General features: G+C 42.3%; 1 protein-coding gene across 1 annotated transcript in view; it reads left to right on the forward strand.

The window, feature by feature from the left end:
• Window positions 1-9,886: 9,886 nt before the first annotated feature.
• The window catches only part of RP2 (retinitis pigmentosa 2 (X-linked recessive)), a 44,510-nt gene continuing 33,948 nt past the window's right edge, over window positions 9,887-20,448 (forward strand). The window contains exon 1 of the mRNA XM_011982825.1: window positions 9,887-10,176. Coding sequence (XP_011838215.1) covers window positions 10,075-10,176 — 102 coding nt within the window. The 5' untranslated portion in view covers window positions 9,887-10,074. The remainder of the gene's footprint in view (window positions 10,177-20,448) is intronic.

A 20,448-nucleotide genomic window follows, 5' to 3' on the forward strand; every position in this document is an offset into this window, starting at 1 on the left:
TTTTTCTTCAGAGGAGCCAATCCACGTTGTATAGACTTTAGAGCCTACAAATCCTGAAATTCTCCCTGGCTTAGAGTGAATTATTATTTATTAGGTGCCATTCTGAGCATTGTGATAATTAGGGAATGTATGAAAGAAGTAATAAAGGCTGGGCACGGTGGCTCATGCCTGTAATCCCAGCACTTTTGGAGGCCGAGGTGGGTGGATCACCTGAGGTCAGGAGTTCGAGACCAGCCTGACCAACATGGAGAAACCCCATCTCTACTAAAAATACAAAATTAGCCAGGCGTGGTGGCGCATGCCTGTAATCCCAGTTACTCGGGAGGCTGAGGCAGGAGAATCGCTTGAACCTGGGAGGCGGAGGTTGCGGTGAGCTGAGATCAAGCCATTGTGCTCCAGCCTGGGCAACAAGAGTGAAACTCAGTCTAAAAAGAAAAAAAAAAAGAAAAGGAAGAAAGAAAGGAAAGAAAGAAAGAAAGAGAGAGAGAGAGAGAAAGAAAGAAAGAAAGAAAGAAAGAAAGAAAGAAAGAAAGGAAAGACAGACAGAGATAAAGAGATGTCTTCCTTCCTAATTCACTTTCTTATCCTGAATGTAAGAAATCTAAGAACATACTGTGCAGCTGGGTGTATGTGGTGGGGGAGGTGAGGAAGTGGAAATTATACCAAGCCTAGCAGAGCATCTCTGAAGGAAGATTTTATCTAGAATTACCCCTAACTTTTCTTCACTTTGTTCAAAACCAGGGGAGAGGAAGAGTGAAAAGTAGGAAAGAGATCCTACTCTTATAAATCCAGGGACTGTTGGGACTGCTTAGGTATTGGCCATCTATATGATATTAACCATTTTCTTCTGTAAGATTTAGGAAATGTTATTCTTTTACTGACACTTTTTTCTTGTGGCATCAGTTATCTTGCCCAAATCTTTTTTCACTACTTCGAAATTATTTTTAAAATATATAAATGTTGATGAGTAGCAATTATGTGAGTTGGGATCTTCTAAATGTCAGAATGACAGTCTGGCAAACATAAGAAGAGGAAACTAGGCTGGGCGTGGTGGCTCACGCCTGTAATCCCAGCACTTTGGGAGGCCGAGGCGGATTGATCACCTGAGGTCAGAAGTTGGAGACTAGCCTGGCCAACATGGCAAAACCCCATCGCTACTAAAAAGACAAAAATTAGCCAGGCATGGTGGTGGGCGCCCACAATTCCAGCTACTCAGGAGGCTGAGACAGGAGAATGGCTTGAACTCGGGAAGCGGAGGTTGCAGTGAGCTGAGATTGCACCACTGCACTCCAGTCTGGGTAACAGAGCCAGACTCCGTTAAAAAAGAAGGAGGAGGAGGAGGAGGAGGAGGAGGAATAGGAGGAGGAGGAGGAGGAAACTAGCGCTAGTGCTATATCTCTTATTTAGCTTGGATGAAATGGGAAGTAGTTCTAATAAAATCCCAAGGATGAAAACAGATTTTCTAACATACTCTAATTAACTCTGTAGTTTTAATTTGCTCAGAGTTTGTCCCTTTCCTGAAAAGCATTAAAAGGAATGCTTAGAACATGGGAAAACTGGGCTGGGCACAGTGGCTCACACCTGTAATCCCAGCACTTTGGAAGGCCAAGGCAGGCGGATCACTTGAGATCAGGAGTTCGAGACCAGCCTGGCCAACGTGGTGAAACTCTGTCTCTACTAAAAATACAAAAGAAAATTAGCCAGGCGTCGTGGTGGGTGCCTATAATCCTAGATATTCGGGAGGCTGAGGAGGAAGAATCGCTTGAACCCAGGAGGTGGAGGTTGCAGTGAGCTGAGATTGCACCACTGTACTCCAGCCTGGGCAAAAGAGTGAGACCCTATCTCAGAAAAAAAAAAGAAAGAGAGAGGGAAGGAGGGAGGGAGGAAGGAAGGAAGAGAGAGAGAGGGAGAAGGAGGAAAGAAAGGAAAGAGAGAAAGAAAGAAAGAAAGAAGGAAAGAAAGAAAGAGAGAAAGAAAGGAAGAAAAGAAAATGGGAATTCTGCTAGGACAAGAAAAAAAAAGATATTTGTAAGTCCAGAAACTATCTTTTTTTTTTTTTTTTTCTGAGATGGAGCCTCGTTCTGTCATCCGATCTGGAGTGCTGTGATGCAATCTCAGCCCAGTGTAACCTCTGCCTCCTGGGTTCAAGCGATTCTCCTGCCTCAGCCTCCCGAGTAACTGGAACTACAGGCACGTGCCACCATGCCCAGCTAATTTTTGTATTTTTAGTAGAGAAGAGGTTTCACCATGTTGGCCAGGATGGTGTTGATCTCCTGACCTCGTGAACCGCCTGCCTCGGCCTCCCAAAGTGCTGGGATTGCAGGCGTGAGCCACCGCATCCGGCTGAAACTATCTTTTAAAAATAGTCTCCATTGGGTAGGCCAGATGCGGTGGCTCATGCCTGTTATCCCAGCACTTTGGGAGGCCGAGGCAGGTGGATCTTGCTTGAGCTCAGGAGTTCAAGACCAACCTGGGCAACACAGTGAAAAACTGTCTCTACTAAAAATAAAAAATTAGCCGGGCGTGGTGACGCACGCCTGTAATACCACCTGCTTGGGAGACTGAGGCACAAAAATTGCTTGAACCCAGGAATCAGAGGCTGCAGTGAACTGAGATGATTCCAGTGAACTGAGATGATTCCACTGCACTCCAGCCTGGGTGGGACTCTGTCTTACAAAAAAAAAAAAAAAAAAATCCAGGTGCGGTGGGTCACATCTGTAATTCCAGCATTTTGGGATGCCGAAGCGGGCGGATCACGAGGTCAAGAGATCGAGACCATCCTGGCCAACATGGTGAAACCCCGTCTCTACTAAAAATACAGAAATTAGCTGGGCGTGATGGCGGGTGCCTGTAGTCTCAGCTACCAGGGAGGCTGAGACAGGAGAATCACTTGAACCTGGGAGACAGAGATTGCAGTGAGGCGAGATCGGGCCACTGCACTCCAGCCTGGTGACAGAGCAAGGCTCTGTCTCAAAAAAAAAAAAAAAAAAGTCTCCATTGGAACTGCTTTGATGTAAAAAGTTACTAGAATTTATAATTTTCTGCTGCTAAGACCATTTACTTCTGAGAATCCTTTCTTGACTCTTCTATCCTCCCCACCCCTGTTTGAGTTAGAAGTCTGTTTCCCCTGTTTTTCTTCTTTTGTACTAACTTCCAACTCTCTGTTATATCTTTACTATAAAATTGTACTGTGATCATTTACTTTCTGGACTATATTTTCCACTAAACTGACAGTTTGATGCTTTTTCATTTCATTACCTAGCACAGTGCCTAGCACACTGGGATATTCATGAACTTTTTAAATAAGAATGAATGATAGTGTTGTCAGACAGCCCAGTATGATATCACAGTTTATGAGTTGACATGTACACGGGAGGGTAGAGTCACTGATTAGTAATAGAAAGAAGAAGGAAAAAACACACAGAATTCAATAAATGTTACAGTCACGTACTCAGAAAGCTGACTAGGAAGTCAGATCATTGACGGACAAATATTTTTTACTTTGCCTAAATTAAGACTTTTACCAACAACAGTGAATAAGATACCTCATGGTAAGAAAAAAATATATAGTCTTTATAAATGGATTATACACAATTTTCAATGCTTTTAAAAATAATTGGAACTGGTCAATAAGATAGTGAAAGAAAATTGATAAGAATTATTTAAAAGTTAAGTATGAGAGGATCACTTGAGACCAGGAGTTTGAGACCAACCTGGGCAACACAGCGAGACCCTGTCTCTAGAAAAAAAAATTAAAAATAATTAGCCCCTGTTTCTAAAAAATTTAACGAATAATTAGCTGGGCATAGTGTTGCACACATGTAGTTTCAGTTACTTGGGAGGTTGAGTTGGGAAGATCGCTTGAGTCCAGGAGTTAAGAAAGTGCAGTGATCTCAAGACCCCATCTCCAAAAAAACACAAACAAACAAACAAAAAGTAAAGAAAAAAAAATAAAGAGGGAGAAGAAATGTTGACTCAAAAACTTAAGAAAAGGGGGCCAAGCGTGGTGGATCACACCTGTAATCCCAGCACTTTGAGAGGCTGAGACAGGATTGCTGAGCCCAGGAGTTTGAGACCACCCTGGGCAACATAGTGTGCCCCGTCTCCACGAAAAATTTGAAAAATTAGCCAGGTGTAGCCAGGCACTGTGGCTCATGCTGTAATCCCAGCACTTTGGGAGGCCAAGGTGGGTGGATTGCTTGAGTCTAGGAGTTTAAGACCAGCCTGGGCAATATGGCGAAACCCCATCTCTACAAAAAGTACAAAAATTAGTCTGACGTGGTGGCACGTGCCTGTAGTCCCAACTACTTGGGAGGCTGAGGTTGGAGGATCATTTGAGTCCAGGAGACAGAGGTTGCAGCTAGCCAAGACTGTGCCACTGCACTCTAGCCTGGGCAACAAAGTGAGACCCTGTCTCAAAAAAGAAAAAAAAAATTAGCCAGGTGGGGTGGCAGGCACTTATGGTTTTAGCTACTCAGGAGGCTGAGATGGGAGGATCGCTTAAGCCCAGGAGGTCGAGGCTGCAGTAAGCCATGATTGCACCACTGCACTTTAGCCTGGGTGACAGAGTGAGACCCTGTTTAAAAAAAATAAAAATAAAAAATAAAAAACTTATGAAAAGGGGGAAAAAGTGATCTGCCTATATATATTTTTAAACCTTCCAATCCTCTTCATCAGTATATGAATTGAACAGATTTGACTCTTGCCATGGAGACTAGCCACAGAGATGACACCTCAAAGATCTGCACCTTCCAATATTCATGTCCCTTGTTTTGTCTCCTCCGTTAGTGAGTCAGGGCCAGCCCTGTGTGACCAATGGAATCCAGCGAAGTGATGTTGTATGGCTTCTGAGGCTACACCATAAGAAGCCTTACAGCTTCCTCGGTGGTCTCATGGAACACTCACTCTTGGAGCCCTGAGCACAATATATGGAGTTCAACTACCCTAAAGCCACCTTGCATGAGAGACTGGGTGGAGAGCCTCTGAGATTTCGTGTAGAATGATTCTTGACCAGCACCCCAGCCATTTGAGTTATCCCAGCTGAGGCTCCAAATGTACTATGGAACAGAACTGAGTTGTCCCCACCAAGCCCTGCCTAAAATGCAGGTTCATGAGTAAAAGAAACATTAAGTAATTGGTGCTTTAAGCGTTCACGTTTCAGGTGGTTTGTTATGCAGCAATAGACGACTGAAACAGTCCTTCATTTGATGTGAAGTATTTCCTTAGGTGAGTGCAGAGTGAGCAATGGTATGTCAGGTCAACTCAAACATAGTGAATTTTCCAGCCATCATGGCTGGGGTAATTGACTTTATTCATGCTGTAGAGATACACTGCTTCAGGACTGTCTTTTTGTTGTTGTTGTCGTTTTTGAGATGGGGTCTCACTCTGTCACCCAGGCTGGAGTGCAGTGGCACGATCTCGGCTCATTACATCCTCTGCCTCCCGGGTTCAAGCAATTCTCCCACCTCAGCCTCCCGAGTAGCTGGGATCACAGGGGTGTGCCACCACGCCTGGCTAATTTTTGTAGTTTTAGTGGAGATGGGGTTTCACCATGTTGGCCAGGCTGGTCTCGAACTCCTGACCTCAGGTGATCTACCTGCCTTGGCCTCCCAAGGTGCTGGGATTACAGGTGTGAGCCACCGCACCCGGCTTGGACTGTCTTCTGAGAAGTAACTGTATCACTTCTGTGGTCAAGACTCAGGGGACCCAGAGCCATCTCTGGAGCTTGTGGCCAGGTGTATACCCACAACTCAACATTTTAATATAGATGAATATATACATTAAGCTGAACATGAAGGGCAGCCTTCTATAGAAAAGAAATCACAAGAATATAAATAGCAGGAGGAGTACCGGCAGAAGCAGCAACCAACTTCTGCCTGAACTCTGCAGAGTTGGTGTTCCCTTTTCAGGACCTGCTTCCCACCCATATTTGTAACACCCGTGTTTGGAATTCATCCCTGCAGCTGCAGCAATGGGACCAGGGGTGTACACCAACCTAGAGTCAATCTGTTATTGACTGGCCAGCGATGTATATGATTATCTCCCTTGAGAGTCTGAGACTGTAGAATGCCCTTATACAGAAAGGCCATGAGGAATCAGGGTGGGATAGCTGTCATCAGCCATGTAAATGCTGATGAGTAAGTAGAGAGCTGGTTTGCAAAAATAAATAGTGATGAGAATTTATGGGGCAGGTGAAAAAGAGAGGGGACAGAAAAGAAAGAAAGAATAAGAGAGAGAAAAAAAGGATGAGATAGCACTAGTACTAGCTCTGTTCATTAGCTTTCTAGTCCCCAGTTCTTAATATTTAATTTAATTTTCTTTTTGTAATTTTGTTTTTGGTCAAGAGTGATGGTAGGATGGGAATGAACAGAAAAGGGACTTAATCTTCACTTTTAAGGGTCCCTGAAAAGATCACTGTTGGATATAGGTTTTATTGTAGGTTTGAGTTTTTCTCATTAATGAATACTTCAAAACAGTGAGAGTTTCAGAGGTTGTTTCTCTAAAGTTAGTTTTGTTATATTGTTTGTTCATTAAGAGGAATAGCATCACTGTGAGACAGAGCTCCCATAGGCCTCAGAAGGCCAAGGCAGATACTTCTTTATTTCAGATGAATTAGAGAGGAACAAACTTAAGGCAGGAGGAGGCACTGGAAAACACAGGCTCTGGGTTTTTCCAATCCCTGCTCAGCCACTCTCATCGTGACCACAGATTCATCCCTTCACCTCTCTGGATCTCTGCTTCCTCTGCTACACTACGTGGTGGTCATAGTTATATATTTATATCTGGTCACAGATATTTTATAATCATAGACCTTAGATTATAAATATAATCATAGATTATAAAATATCAAATGAGGGTCTTATCCAAAAACATATTCACATAAAACTTTCATCTCACTCTGAAGGAGAAAAAGTGTGCACTGGGTAAAGACTCTATTGCCTAAGATCTGAAACTTAAATTTGCAGTAATTTCTAATACTTAATCACATGTACTTTTCTTCCCGATTGTGCAATAAAGGACGGGAAGTAAAAAGGGGAACATTCTTTATGTTTAAATTAAGTCGGACGGGCACAGTGGCTCAAGCCTGTAATCCCAACACTTTGGGAGGCTGAGGTGGGTGGATCACCTGAGGTCAGGAGATTGAGACCAGCCTGACCAACAGGGTGAAACCCCGTCTCTACTAAAAATACAAAAATTAGCCGGGTGTGGTTGCGTGTGCCTGTAGCCCCAGCTACTCAGGAGGCTGAGGCAGGAGACTTGCTTGCACCTGGGAGGTGGAGTTGCAGTGAGCGGAGATCACGCCATTGCACTCCAACCTGGGTGACAGGGCCAGACTCCATCTCAAAAAAAAAAAAAAAGTCAAAGGCTCATTTAGGATACAAACTAGATGTGAATAAGTATGGGAAATTTAAATGATAACCAAATTTGAACCTGAAGTGATAAGCATTTGATGTCCTACTGAGATGTCAAAATACTGTTTCTCAGAGAAACTGACTTACCTTTCTTTTCTATTACATAGGCAATGCATGTATATTGCAGTAAAATTTGATCCAAGTATAGCAAATGTTAATATTTAGTGTATATATTTTTAAATATATTCTGACAAACCCTATGCTATTTGCTTAGAACAGATCTGATTGTTCATATGCAATGCTTATGTCCTCAATGAGGCTATAAACTCCATGAGGAGAACCCCTTTACCATAAATCCACATGCCTCCCACCCCCACAGTTCGGTCACTTTCTTTGGAAAGGGATGGGGGAAAGTTTATAAATGCTTCCTTCAGTAACACCCATGCATGCATTCATTCATTCACTTGACAAACTTTGTATTGAGCACCTAGTATGGACTTGGGCCAGGTGCAGGGGATTCAAAGGTACATCCCTCCTCCCAGTTTTCCTCACCCCTGTTTTTTTTGTTTGTTTGTTTTGTTTTGTTTTGTTTGAGATGGAGTCTTGCTCTGTAGCCCAGGCTGGAATGCAGTGGCATGATCTCGGCTCCCTGCAACCTCTGCCTCCTGGGTTCAAGCTATTCTCCTGCCTCAGCCTTCCGAGTAGATGGGACTACAGGCGCCCGCCACCACGCCTGGCTAATTTTTGTATTTTTAGTAGAAATGGGGTTTCACCATATTGGCCAGGTTGGTTTCGAACTCTTGACCTTGTGATCCGCCTGCCTCGGCCTCCCAAAGTGCTGGGATTACAGGCATGAGCCACCGTGCCCGGCCCCAATCTGATTTTTTTTTTTTTTTTTTTTTGAGACAGAGTCTCCCTCTGTCACCCAGGCTGGAGTCCAGCGGCGCCATTTTGACTCACTGCAACCTCCACCTCTGAGTTCAAGCGATTCTCCTGCCTCAGTCTCCCGGAGTAGCTGGGACTACAGGCGCGCACCACCATGCCCGGCTGATTTTTGTATTTTTGGTAGAGACGGGGTTTCACCAGATGGGGTTTCACCATGTTGGGCAGGATGGTCTCGGTCTCCTGACCTCGTGATCCTACCGCCTTGGCCTCCCAAAGTGCTGGGATTACAGCCGTGAGCCACCACGCCTGGCCCTACATCCCCTTTATGACACACCTTTTAGGCCAGGTGCGGTGGCTCACGCCTGTAATTCCAGCACTTTGGGAGGCCGAGGCGGGCGGATCACCTGAGATCAGAAGTTCAAGACCAGCCTGGACAACATGGTGAAACCCCGTCTCTACTAAAAATACAAAAATTAGCCAGGCATGGTGGCGGGCGCCTGTAGTCTCATCTACTCGGAAGGCTGAGGCAGGAGAATCACTTGAACCAGGGAGGTGGAGGTTGCAGTGAGCCAAGATGGCGCCGCTACACTCCAGCCTGGGCGACAAGAGCAAAAACTCCGTTAAAAAAAAAAAAAAAAGACATACCTTTTTGATCTCAGGAAAGTCACAGTTCAAATAGGGAAACAATACACAATTAACTATTTTACTATGTACTTGTGCAATTTTAGAGTCATATGTGAAAGCCTTAAGAAAACACAGAAGAAGCCTGGGTGCGGTGGCTCCTGCCTGTAATCCCAGCACTTTGAGAGGCTGAGGCAGGATGATCGCTTGGGCCCAGGAGTTCAAGACCAGCCTGGGCGACATAGCAAGACCCCATTTCTACAAAAGTAAAAAAAAGAAACAAAAAAACAGGTGGGCATGGTGGTGCTTACTTACAGTTCCAGATACTCAGGAGGGAGGCTGAGGCAGGAGGATCGCTTGAGCCCAGGAAGACAAGGTTGCAAGGTTGCAGTGAGTTATGATTGTGCCACCGCAGCCTGAGTGACATAATGAGACCCTGTGAATGAATGAAAGAAAGAAAGAAAGAAAGAAAGAAAGAAAGAAAGAAAGAAAGAAAGAAAGAAAGAAAGAAAGAGCGAGCACAGAAGAGGATTGTGAGGTTATGGGGTACAATTCTTGAGGGGGTGACCCTGGCCAGACGATGAGAGGGCGGAGGGAAGGGTGATGAGGGGAGAAGAGGATTTAGTAATACAAATTTCAGGGTCTTCTTGTGTCAGCGGGAATTTCTGTTCCCTCACAACTTTCCTCACACGATAAATCTAATGTTCAACTGGAGACCTCTCCCGCGCCTTGAATTTGCAAATTTATGAATCAGAGGCAAAAAAACCCGAATGCCGAGCTTGGCCTCCCACCAGCTAGAGAGCCCACCAAGTCCCTGGAGGGGCGGGGCCGAGGGCGGGCCGGGTCAGGCTGTGGGCGGGGTTGCCCGTGCTTGCGCCAGAGCCGGCCCGCCCCGCCGCTAGGGGCTGTCGCAGGAGCCAGGCGTGGATTGGTGTGTGAGTACGTAGGCCTCTCTTCATAGGCCGCGCAGGATTGCTCGAGAGACTTTGATTGGCTCAACAGGCGTTGAGCGTTAATTGGTTGCGCTGGGTCGTCAGGGCGACGAAAAAGGGGAAGGGGTGCTGGGCCTGGCGGGCAAACTAAGGCTGCGGACTCTTGGGCGGTTCCGCGGGGCGTAGTCCGGAGAGCTGCGGGGCCGGGGTGCCCAGGGTTCACGCCACACTCTAGGAGGTGCCTGAGCGAGTGGGCTGGCCAGCGAACTCCGCGGGCTGGGACCATGGGCTGCTTCTTCTCCAAGAGACGGAAGGCTGACAAGGAGTCGCGGCCCGAGAACGAGGAGGAGCGGCCAAAGCAGTACAGCTGGGATCAGCGCGAGAAGGTAATGAAAGTCGTGTAGCCGCTGTCTCAGCCTCCCTGAGCCGCTCCGCCGGGGTCTCTTACGACCCTGGACCGCTGAGTGGGCCGACCCAACAGCTGCCGCACTCTCTTGAACGCGAATAGCTGAAGTCGGGGTGCACGACTTTTTTGGGGAGCGGGGGCGTGAGGTACAGCGCTAGAGAGGGCGCCCAGAGGGCTGTGGAGCTCGGGAAGGAGCCTTAGGAGTTTGTTGTCCTGGTAGACAGACTCCCCCGGGAGCTTTCTCTGGCTCCGAACCCTGCCTTGCTCTGACTTCCTGTCGGAGATGATCGATTCGAGAGAGGGAAAGAACCGAGAACGCCCTGAATCTCAAATCACCTCGTTTCACCCACCGGCAGCGTCAAGCGGGGTTTTGTCCAGTCGTCGAGTTACGTGTATGGGACTGATTCTCATCTCTTCCGGGGCTTAATGTTCTGTGGCTGTTTTCTCTTTTGTCTGCCCTCCCCGGCAAATCTCTTTGGTGCCTCATGATATATTTCACTGCTGAATTTTCTCAATTACCAAGTGGACTGTTTAATGTACAGCTTTACTGTCCCTCCTCTTCCAGTTATCCGAAAGAAATAATGAATATCGCATCAGTCTTGGAATGTGTATTAAGACTGTAAGGTGAAAATAAGCGGCATAAACCGGGCAGTATTTTACTGCTGGTTTAAATGAATGAAAACTCCCTTATTTTTATTTTTGTATATAGCCAGAAACCAAAAAACTTTGAAAACCTCCATTAGTCTTACACAAAACACACTCGGTCATACATTTCATAATAGTTCCTCTTTCTACATAGTTCTCTATTTGTGCTTACTGAACTACTTTGATGGACTTATCAATTATTTCTCCCAAACAAAATGAGAGATTTTTCAAATGAGTATTATAAACAGTTAACTCCTTGCTTAAGGCAACATGTCTTTACCCAAGAATACTTTATAATAAGTGTATTAACGTTTTGGAATCACAGACCTTTCTGCGTGATTTCCAAACCCCAGCAGAACGTATTCAGGTAAGCGCTGGTCTCTAAGAGTCAGAGTTAAGAAATTGAAAGCTTTTTGCAGCTTTTCTTAGCCCCGTCTTTCTGCCCCTACTTCTCATACACACCCTTCTTAGGTCACATGGTACATTTATTCTCTCTTAGTCATACTCGATAGTAGCATTTTATAATGTAGGGGAAGAATGTACTATGCTTTCTATTTCACAAGAAGATTGCACCTGCCATTTAAAGTTATTTGATGGGCGATTTTTAAAAGATAACATTTTCCTCAGCCTTTGGATTTCTAACAATGTTCTCTTAGCTTGAGCTGTCTGCCATAGAGAAAGTTGTGTATTTCATTTTTATTTTAGTTTTTTCTTTTGAACTCAGGCTAAATCTAAACTAAATAAAATGCCTTTATGTTTTATTTATAGTAGTCTTGGCTGCCTATGACTCATTGTTTCACAATAAATTGTTTTACAGTTAGCGTTTATTAACATAATATTCAGGTTAGTTGGGATTTCTCATGTTAATCCTTCTTTTAAATAAGTGTGTGTGTCTTGTGGTTTTTTTTTCTTCTTTTGCCCATTGGCTAAGTAAATGCATTGAGAAATACAATATTGGACACCAACGTCTAAGCTTTTTCCCCACAAATGAGTGTGTAGTAAACTTTCAATTATAGAAACTGTTTTGAGCTTACAGAGAACATTTTTTTTTTGAGAACACTACTAAGTTCTGTAGTTGCAGAGATGTAAGAGATGTTATTGGATATATAAAATAAGCTCATGCTTCTGAGTGTATAATAAAAGTTAAAATCTTGATCAACTCAGCCAATCAAAATGAGAATTTCTAACCAAATGAGCATTATATTCTGAAAAAAAAAAACCCCTGTTTTAAAATCTTTTGGACTGTTAAAGAGAATTACCAGCTTACATTTTGAGACAATGCAGATACCACATTTCCCAACATAGCTTTATCTTTTTGGATTTTTTTTTCTTTTGAAATTACTAAGAATTCTTTCTAAGGTGCCTCATTTATGATAGCTTGTTAAATTTTATACAATTTAAAATATTTTTTTCTAGGGCTAGGCATGGTGACTCATGCCTGTAATCCCAGGACTTTGGGAGGCCGAGGCTGGTGGCTCTCTTGAGCCCAGGAGTTCCAGACCAGCCTGGGCAATATGGCGAAACCTCATTCCTACTAAAAGTATAAAAATTAGTAGGGCATAGTGGCACACACCTGTAGTCCCAGCTACTCAGGAGGCTGAGGTGGGAGGATCACCTGAGCCCGAGACTTAGGGGCTGCAGTGAGCCATGATCAGGCCACTGCCCTCCAGCCTGGGCAACAGAGTGAGACCCTGTTTCCAAAAATAAATAAATAAATAAAATATTTTTTCCTAGTTCCTTGCCTCCCATGAGGTTAATTTGGGCTAGTGTGCAAATGTTCTGTATTAGTCCAATGATACATTTACTGAGCATGGCCTTGCTTGCTCCTAGAAGATTTCAGTTGTACCTTAAAAGGAACAGAATGCAAATACAGCCCAGAGAACATAAATGAGATATGATGCATGCATATTAATAGACATGGTTTATATTAAAAGTTAAGGCTTCTGGAATGTGGTTATGGATTATAGCATATACAGTTTTAAAGTTATATCAGACAATTACCATTCAACTTGTAAGACTTTTACATGTAAAAACAAAATGGGTTGCCTGAAAATTTTCCTTGCAACTTGGAAAAGGGTATTTACATTTTTCCTTAGGTTGTGTAATCATAGTATCTTTTTTTAATTTTTTCTTTTTGAGACAGAGTCTGGCTCTGTCATCGCCCGGGCTGGAATGCAGTGGCACGATCTCAGCTCACTGTAACCTCCGCCTCATGGGTTCAAGCGATTCTCCAGCCTCAGCCTCCCAAGTAGCTGGAATTACGGGTGCACACCACCACACCTGGCTAATTTTTGTATATTTTTAGTAGAGACAGGGTTTCACCACGTTGGCCAGGGTAGTCTTGAACTCCTGATCTCAGGTGATCCGCCTACTTCAGCCTCCCAAAGTACTGGGATTATAGGCGTGAGCCACCGCTCCCAGCTCAGAGTATCTTTATTGAAGGGCACCCCTTGGGTTTTGGGGTTTGAGTTGTGTAATTGGGTCAGTCTTAGGGGACTGAAGCTGGGAGAAATTGTCTCAATTAGAAGGAATGTCTGGGGACTAAGCATTGTCATAGCAACTGACATACTGTAGTCAACAGTGTAAGAAGCTAATTTTCTATTGCTGCTGACTTTGAAAAAGAAAAAAAGTTTACAATTCTTACACTGATGTGATGAGAAATATTTTTGGATTGTAAGACTTGTGTTTAAATTATTTCAGAAGGGATGTTTTTATCCTTATCTGTATGCTGCCACCCATAGATAGGCAAATTATTCAGTATATATGTACTCAAACACCAAGTAAGACTCAAAATTATAAGATTTATCCCTGCCCTGCAAGAGTTTACTGGCTTTCTGGAGTTAAAACAGGAAACATTTAAGTACACATGAGGTGAGGAAGAGTGATACGGAAAAGTAGTTTTCATCTTCCAGTTATTCATGCCCATACTCTTCCTCCTAGATAATAGAAATGAGGATTAACTCTCTAAACAATTATGGCTTAAGTATGAAAATTGCGATTTGAGTAAGGACAGCACATGTTGTGTCTGTTATGTTTCTCTCATACTCAACAGAAATAATACTAAACAAAAATCTTATATCAGAAATTCAAATATCTATTGTGTAACTTTGGGTAAAGCAGCCAACTTGTGCACTTCAGGTTCCTCAGCTATATAGTAGGACAATGCTAAAGATTTCTCTACTGTTTAGTAAGGTAAAGGCCTGTCCTGAAGAAGAGGTTTAGAGAGTAATGGTCACCTCTGAGGAAAGAACTTAAACCAGAGCTTGGGCATGACAGAACTGGTTTTAACATAAGGCAGATCATAATTCCCAGAGTTGGTCATCAGTGGAAGGGGTGGCTTTGTTGAGGACCTGATCTCCATGTTTGTCAAAACTGTTGGACAGTTAGGGTGGTAATCTGCTAGAAAGAAGTGTCTGCACTAAGTAGGAGGAGGCTAGATACTGTTTTTAGCCTTCTTTTAAGTATGAAAAGTATTCTAGTTACCCATTGCTGTGTACCAAACCACCCTAAAACTTAATGGTTTAAAATAATGGCAGATATTTTGTTCACAACTCTTTAATTTGCGTAAGGTTAAGCAGGGTTGACTCTGCTCAATGTGGCATCAACCGTGACAACTTTCAAGATGGCTTGACCACATAGCTGGCTGGCAAGTTGATGCTGGCTTTGGGATGGGAGCTCAGCTGGGGGCTCTCCACGTATCCCTGGCTTCCTCACAGCGTGATGGCAGGGTTCCAAGGGCAAGCATCCTAAGAGAGACTGGCAGAAGCTGCATGGTTTTTTCTAACTAGCTTCTTAAGTGAATTCTTAAGTCACTTAATTTGACTTAATTTGGATGTGGCAGAAGTAATGCTGAGGCAGTCACAAATGCCCACCCAGTTCCAACAGGAGGTGACCTCTTAATGGGAGGAGTGTCAAAGAATTTGCCAGTAGGTCTTAAATCCTCTACATAAAAGTTGTTTAAAGGATATAACTAGTTCTTTATTAATTTTAAAAATAGCTTTTTAGAGATATAATTCATATGCCATACAATTCACCCATTTAAAGTATATAATTCATTCTGTCTAACTGTATATATATTGAGATGGAGTCTCGCTCTGTTGCCCAGGCTGGAATGCAGTAGTATGATCTCTGCTCACTGCAACCTCCCCCTCCTGGGTTCAAGAGGCTCCTGCCTCAGCCTCCTAAGTAGCTGGGATTACAGGCGCCCGCCACCACACGCAGCTAGTTTTTGTAATTTTTAGTAGAGATGGGCTTTCACCATGTTGGCCAGGCTGGTCTCGAACTCCTAACTGCAGGCAATCTGCCCGCCTCGACCTCCCAAAGTGCTGGGATTACAGGCATGAGCCACCGTGCCTGACTGTCTGTGTTTTTGTACTCATTAACCCACCACTCTTCATCCTCTCCTCCTCACTACCCACCACAGCCAACTATTGTTGATAATAATTTATTGTATATTTCAAAATAGCTAGAAGAGAAAATGTGGAATGTTCCCAACACAAAGACATGATAACTGTTTGAGGTAATGGATATCTTAGTTACCCATATTTGATCATTACATTGTTGTATGCTTGTATGAAAATATCACATGTACCCCATAAATGCATACTACTATTATTATATATCCATAAAAATTTAAAATAAATTTAGTTTAAAAATAAAGTATATAATTCAGTATTTTTTAGTAAGTTCACAGGCTTATCACCATGGTCTAATTTTAGAACATTTTCATCCCTGGAAAAAGAAACCCTGTACCCATTAGTAGTCGTTGCCCATTCTCGTCTCCCCCAGCCCCTGGAAACCACAAACTTATTTTCTGTCTCTATAGGTGTTCCTATTTTGGACATTTCACTTCAGTGGAGCCACAATATTTAGCCTTTTGTGACTGGCATCTTTCACTTAGCATGTTTTTGAAGTTTGTCCATATTGTAACATGTATCAAGACTTTATTCTATTGTATTGATATACCACATTTTATTTATCTATTCATCAGCTGATGGACATTTGGGTTGTTTCTACTTTTTGTCTATTATGGATAATGGTGTTATGAACATTTGTATACAAGTTTTTGTCTGGATATGTTTTCATTTCTCTTGTGTACACATCTAGGTTTGGAATTGCTGGGTCATATGGTGACTCTATGTTTAACTTTTTTTTTTTTTTTTTTTTTGAGGTGGAGTCTCTCTCTGTTGCCCAGGCTGGAGTGCAGTGGCATGATCTCGGCGCACTGCAAGCTCCGCCTTCCCGGTTCACACCATTCTCCTGCCTCAGCCTCCCCAGCACCTGGGACTACAGGCGCATGCCGCCACACCCGGCTAATTTTTTGTATTTTTAGTAGAGATGGGGTTTCACCATGTTAGCCAGGATGGTCTCGATCTCCTGACCTCGTGATCTGCCCGCCTCGGCCTCTCAAAGTGCTGGGATTACAGGTGTGAGCCACTGTGCCCAGCCTATGTTTAACTTTTTGAGGAACTGCTAAACTGTTTTTTAGAGTGCCTGCACCATTTATATTTCCACCAGCAATGTGTGAGTGTTCAGTTTCTTCACCCATATAAAATTTTGATAAAGGTAAAAAGCATAGAGAGCGAAAAGTATATGGGGCTGAAATTTTAATTTGTATTCTGAACCTAACTACACCTCACTGGTAAAGTAATTTAGCTTTTAGCCCTCAGTTTCCTAAGATCCCTTCCAGTTCTCGAATTCTTTGAGCAGGTCATGACGGGAGGTAAGCATTGCTAGAAACATCCAGGCAAATCTGGATGAACAAAGGGAATGTGATAGGACGTAAAAATAGATTCAGATTAGATTAGATGATATGGGGAATCTTTTCAATCCTAAAATTTCATAATTCTATTTTGTTGTTATACATTTCACAACATGGTAAGCTAATATAAATGTAGTACTTCAGTTTCTCGAATCATCAATAGTATATAAGCTCAAGATACTGGGTAGTTTTTGTATTTTTAATAGAGACGGGGTTTCGCCATGTTGGCCAGGCTGGTCTCGAACTCCTGGTCTCATCTGATCCTCCCACCTCCGCCTCCCAAAGTGCTGGGATTAAAAGCAAGAGCCACTGCACCCAGCCTCAGAATTTTTTAGAGAAGTAGAAGTTTTAAAAATGAAGCATCAAAAAAGAAAAGGAATCAGAAAGCTGAAATAGCAAGGTTGTGGTTAAGATCATTAGATACATAGGATATGAGTTGAATTTTTCATAGTCCCTTTTATTAAAACAATCATTTAAAAATATATTTTTGACCCTGGTACTCTACAAAGCTTAGTACATTTTTCACTTATATAAATTCCAAATAGGCTAAAAGCCTACTGACAATATTAACAGTAGCAATGATGATGTAGGTGTCACTTGGGTTAAGTCACGGGAAAACTCAAACCATAGTGTCACAGAGGCTACCCTTTAGCTTTCATGCCCAGAACACAATTTAATAGCAAAGAGAATGGATCTGTCTTCTGGGAGGTGTGTATATTGACTAAGATCATAAGTTTTATATTATTATTGAGAGAAACAATTTGTCCTGTTCATTTTCTTATTGTGTTTCAAAGTCATTGAGATTAAGAATTTCTATTTTAGCACTATTAGTTCTATAATTATGTGGCACTAATGTTTTCATTTGTGAAATAACCTCTCAGCTACATAGCTATCTAGCCCTGAAGCTGACTTAACAATGTTTAAATTTTAAGTATTTGTTTTAATTGAAATGTAACTTACATACAGTGAAATTTACCCTTCTTAAGTGTACAGTTCTATGAGTTTTGACAATACAGTTGTGGAGCTATCGCCAATCAAGATATAAAATAGTTCCATTGCCCCCAAAAGTTCTTCCTTTGTATAGTCAGTTTGCTCCTTTGTAGTCAGCCCCACTCCCAGCTCCTGATAAGTTTCCTATCCCTGTAGTTTTGTCTTTTTGAGAATGTCATATACATGGAATCATATAATACATAATCTTTTGAGTTGGGTTTCTTTCACTTAGCAGAATGCATTTGAGATTTATCCATGTTGTTGCATGTATCAGGAGTTCCTTTTTTGAGATGGGGTCTCACTGTGTCACCCAGAATGGAATGCAGTGGCACAATCTCAGCTCACTGCAGCCTCAGCCTCTGGGGCTCAAGGGATCCCCCATCTCAGCCTCCCAAGTAGTGGAGACAACAGGCGAGTGCCACCGTACTCAGCTAATTTTTTGTATCTTTTTGGTAGAGATGGGGTTTCAGCATGTTGCCCAGGCTGGTCTTGAACTCCTGAGCTCAGGTGATCCACCTGCCTTGGCCTCCCAATGTGCTGGAATTACAGGCATGAGCCATCATGCCCAGCCAGGGGTTCCTTTTTAATTGCTGAGTAGTATTCCATTGTATGGATATATCACAGTTTGTTTATCCATTCATCAGTTAAAGGACATTTGGGTTGTTTCCAATTTTGGTAATTATGAATAAAGCTATCATAAATATTTGTGTACTGGTTTTTGAGTGAACATAAGTTTTCATTTCACTTGGGTAAATACCCATGAGTGGGATTTCACTTGGGTAAATACCCATGATCATATGGAAATTGTTTATTAAACTTTACAAAAAACTGCCAGGTCAGTGGCTCACACCTCTAATCGCAGCACTTTGGGAGGTAAAGGTAGGAGGATTGCTTGAGGCCAGGAGTTCAAGACCAGCCTGGGCAACATGGTGAGACCCCATCTCTGCAAAATGGATAAACATAGCCAGGCATAGTGGCATATGCCTGTAGTCCCAGCTACTTGGGAGGCTGAGACAGGAGGATTGCTTGAGCCCAGGAGTTTGAAGCTGCAGTGAGCTCAGATTGCACCACTGCACTCCAGTGTGGGCGACAGAGCAAGATCCTCTCTCTATTAAAAAAAATTAATTAAAAATTTAAAAAATAAACTGTCAAACTATTTTTCAAAGTGGCTATGCCATTTTGCCTACCAGCAGTATATGAGAGATACAGTTGCTCCACATCCTCACATCACTTGCTTGATATTGTCAGGTTAATTTGTTTTTAAGAGACAGGGTCTGCTCAGTCTCCCAGGTTGGAGTACAGTGGCATGATCATGGCTCATTGCAGCCTGGACCTCTTGGGCTCCAGCAATCTTCCCACTTCAGCCTCCTAAGTAGCTCGGACTACACTACATGTGTCTGCCACCACACTCAGCTAATATTTTTATTTTTTGTAGAGACAAGGTCTTGCTATGTTGCTCAAGGTGGTCTGAAACTCCTGGCTTCAAGCGATCTTCCCACCTTGCCCTCCCAAAGTGCTAGCATTATAGCTGTGAGCTACTGTACCTTTCCTAGCTTTAAAAAAAAAAAGTTTAGCCATTCTTATATGTGTGTAGTGATGTTTCATTGTAGTTTAACTTGCATTTCCCTAATGACTTGTATTTCCCTAAATGTTGAGCATTTTTCATGTACTTATTTGCCATCCATATATCTCTGGTAAAGTGTTTATTCAAATCATTTGCCCATTTTTTTAATTGGGTTATTTGTTTTCTTATTATTGAGTTTTTCAGAGCTCTTTATATATCCTGGATACAAGTCCCATGTTATATGTATGTTTTGCAAATACTTTTTTCCCAGTTAATAACTTGTCTTCTCTTAAGAGTGTCTTTTGAAGAGCAAACATTTTCAATTTGGGTAAAAGTTCAATTTCCACTCCCTTTTTCTTTTGTGGATTGTGTTTTTGTTTTCACATCTAGGAATTTTTTTTCTTTTTCTGAGACAGTCTTGCTTTGTCGCCAGGCTGGAGTACAGTGGCGTGATCTCGGCTCACTGCACTATCTATATATACACATATGTATGTATATACACACACACACACATATATGTATATACATGCATACATATATGTATGTATGTGTATATATACACACGTACATATATGTATATACATGTACATATACATACATATATGTATATGCATATATGTACATGTGTGTATATATACACATATATACGTATATACATATGTGTATATGTGTACATATGTATATATGTGTATATACACACATAGTGTGATCTATATAGAGATATATATGTAAAGAGAGATATGCCTGTTTATGAACTCTCTATGCATTGATTTGTGCATCTAGTAAGCAATTGTTTTTGTCTGAATACGGTTGAATATGAAGAAGCCGCCAAGAGAATGTATTTAGGAGCCAGAACGTCTATGCCTGAGACTAAGATCAAGCACTGACTCACAGTGTGTCCTTGGACAAATTATGTAGTCTCCGTGTGCCTCAGTTTTCTCAAGTATAAAACAGGGATAATTATAATACACAGCCCTTATAGGGGTTTTTATGGATTGAGTGAATGATTATAGAGCACTTAGTATGGTGCCTGGTACATTATAGTGCTTCTTATACTCCTGAATCTTTTTACTTCTATTGGGACTGGATTTTCATTGGAATTAACAAATCCCATTATTTTATCTCACATTATCATTATGGGAATTTAACTGTGGAGATGAATTTTAATGAAAAATTTGTATTGCTTCTTAGATAATAAGATGTTCATTTTTGTTTTCTGTTGGGAAAATAATGCTTAACTTGGTTTAATAGATGTAGGACATTAAATTGATATCAGATGAATTACAACTCTT

Source organism: Mandrillus leucophaeus, unplaced genomic scaffold (assembly GCF_000951045.1).
Source record: "Mandrillus leucophaeus isolate KB7577 unplaced genomic scaffold, Mleu.le_1.0 Scaffold243, whole genome shotgun sequence".
NCBI lineage: Eukaryota > Metazoa > Chordata > Mammalia > Primates > Cercopithecidae > Mandrillus > Mandrillus leucophaeus.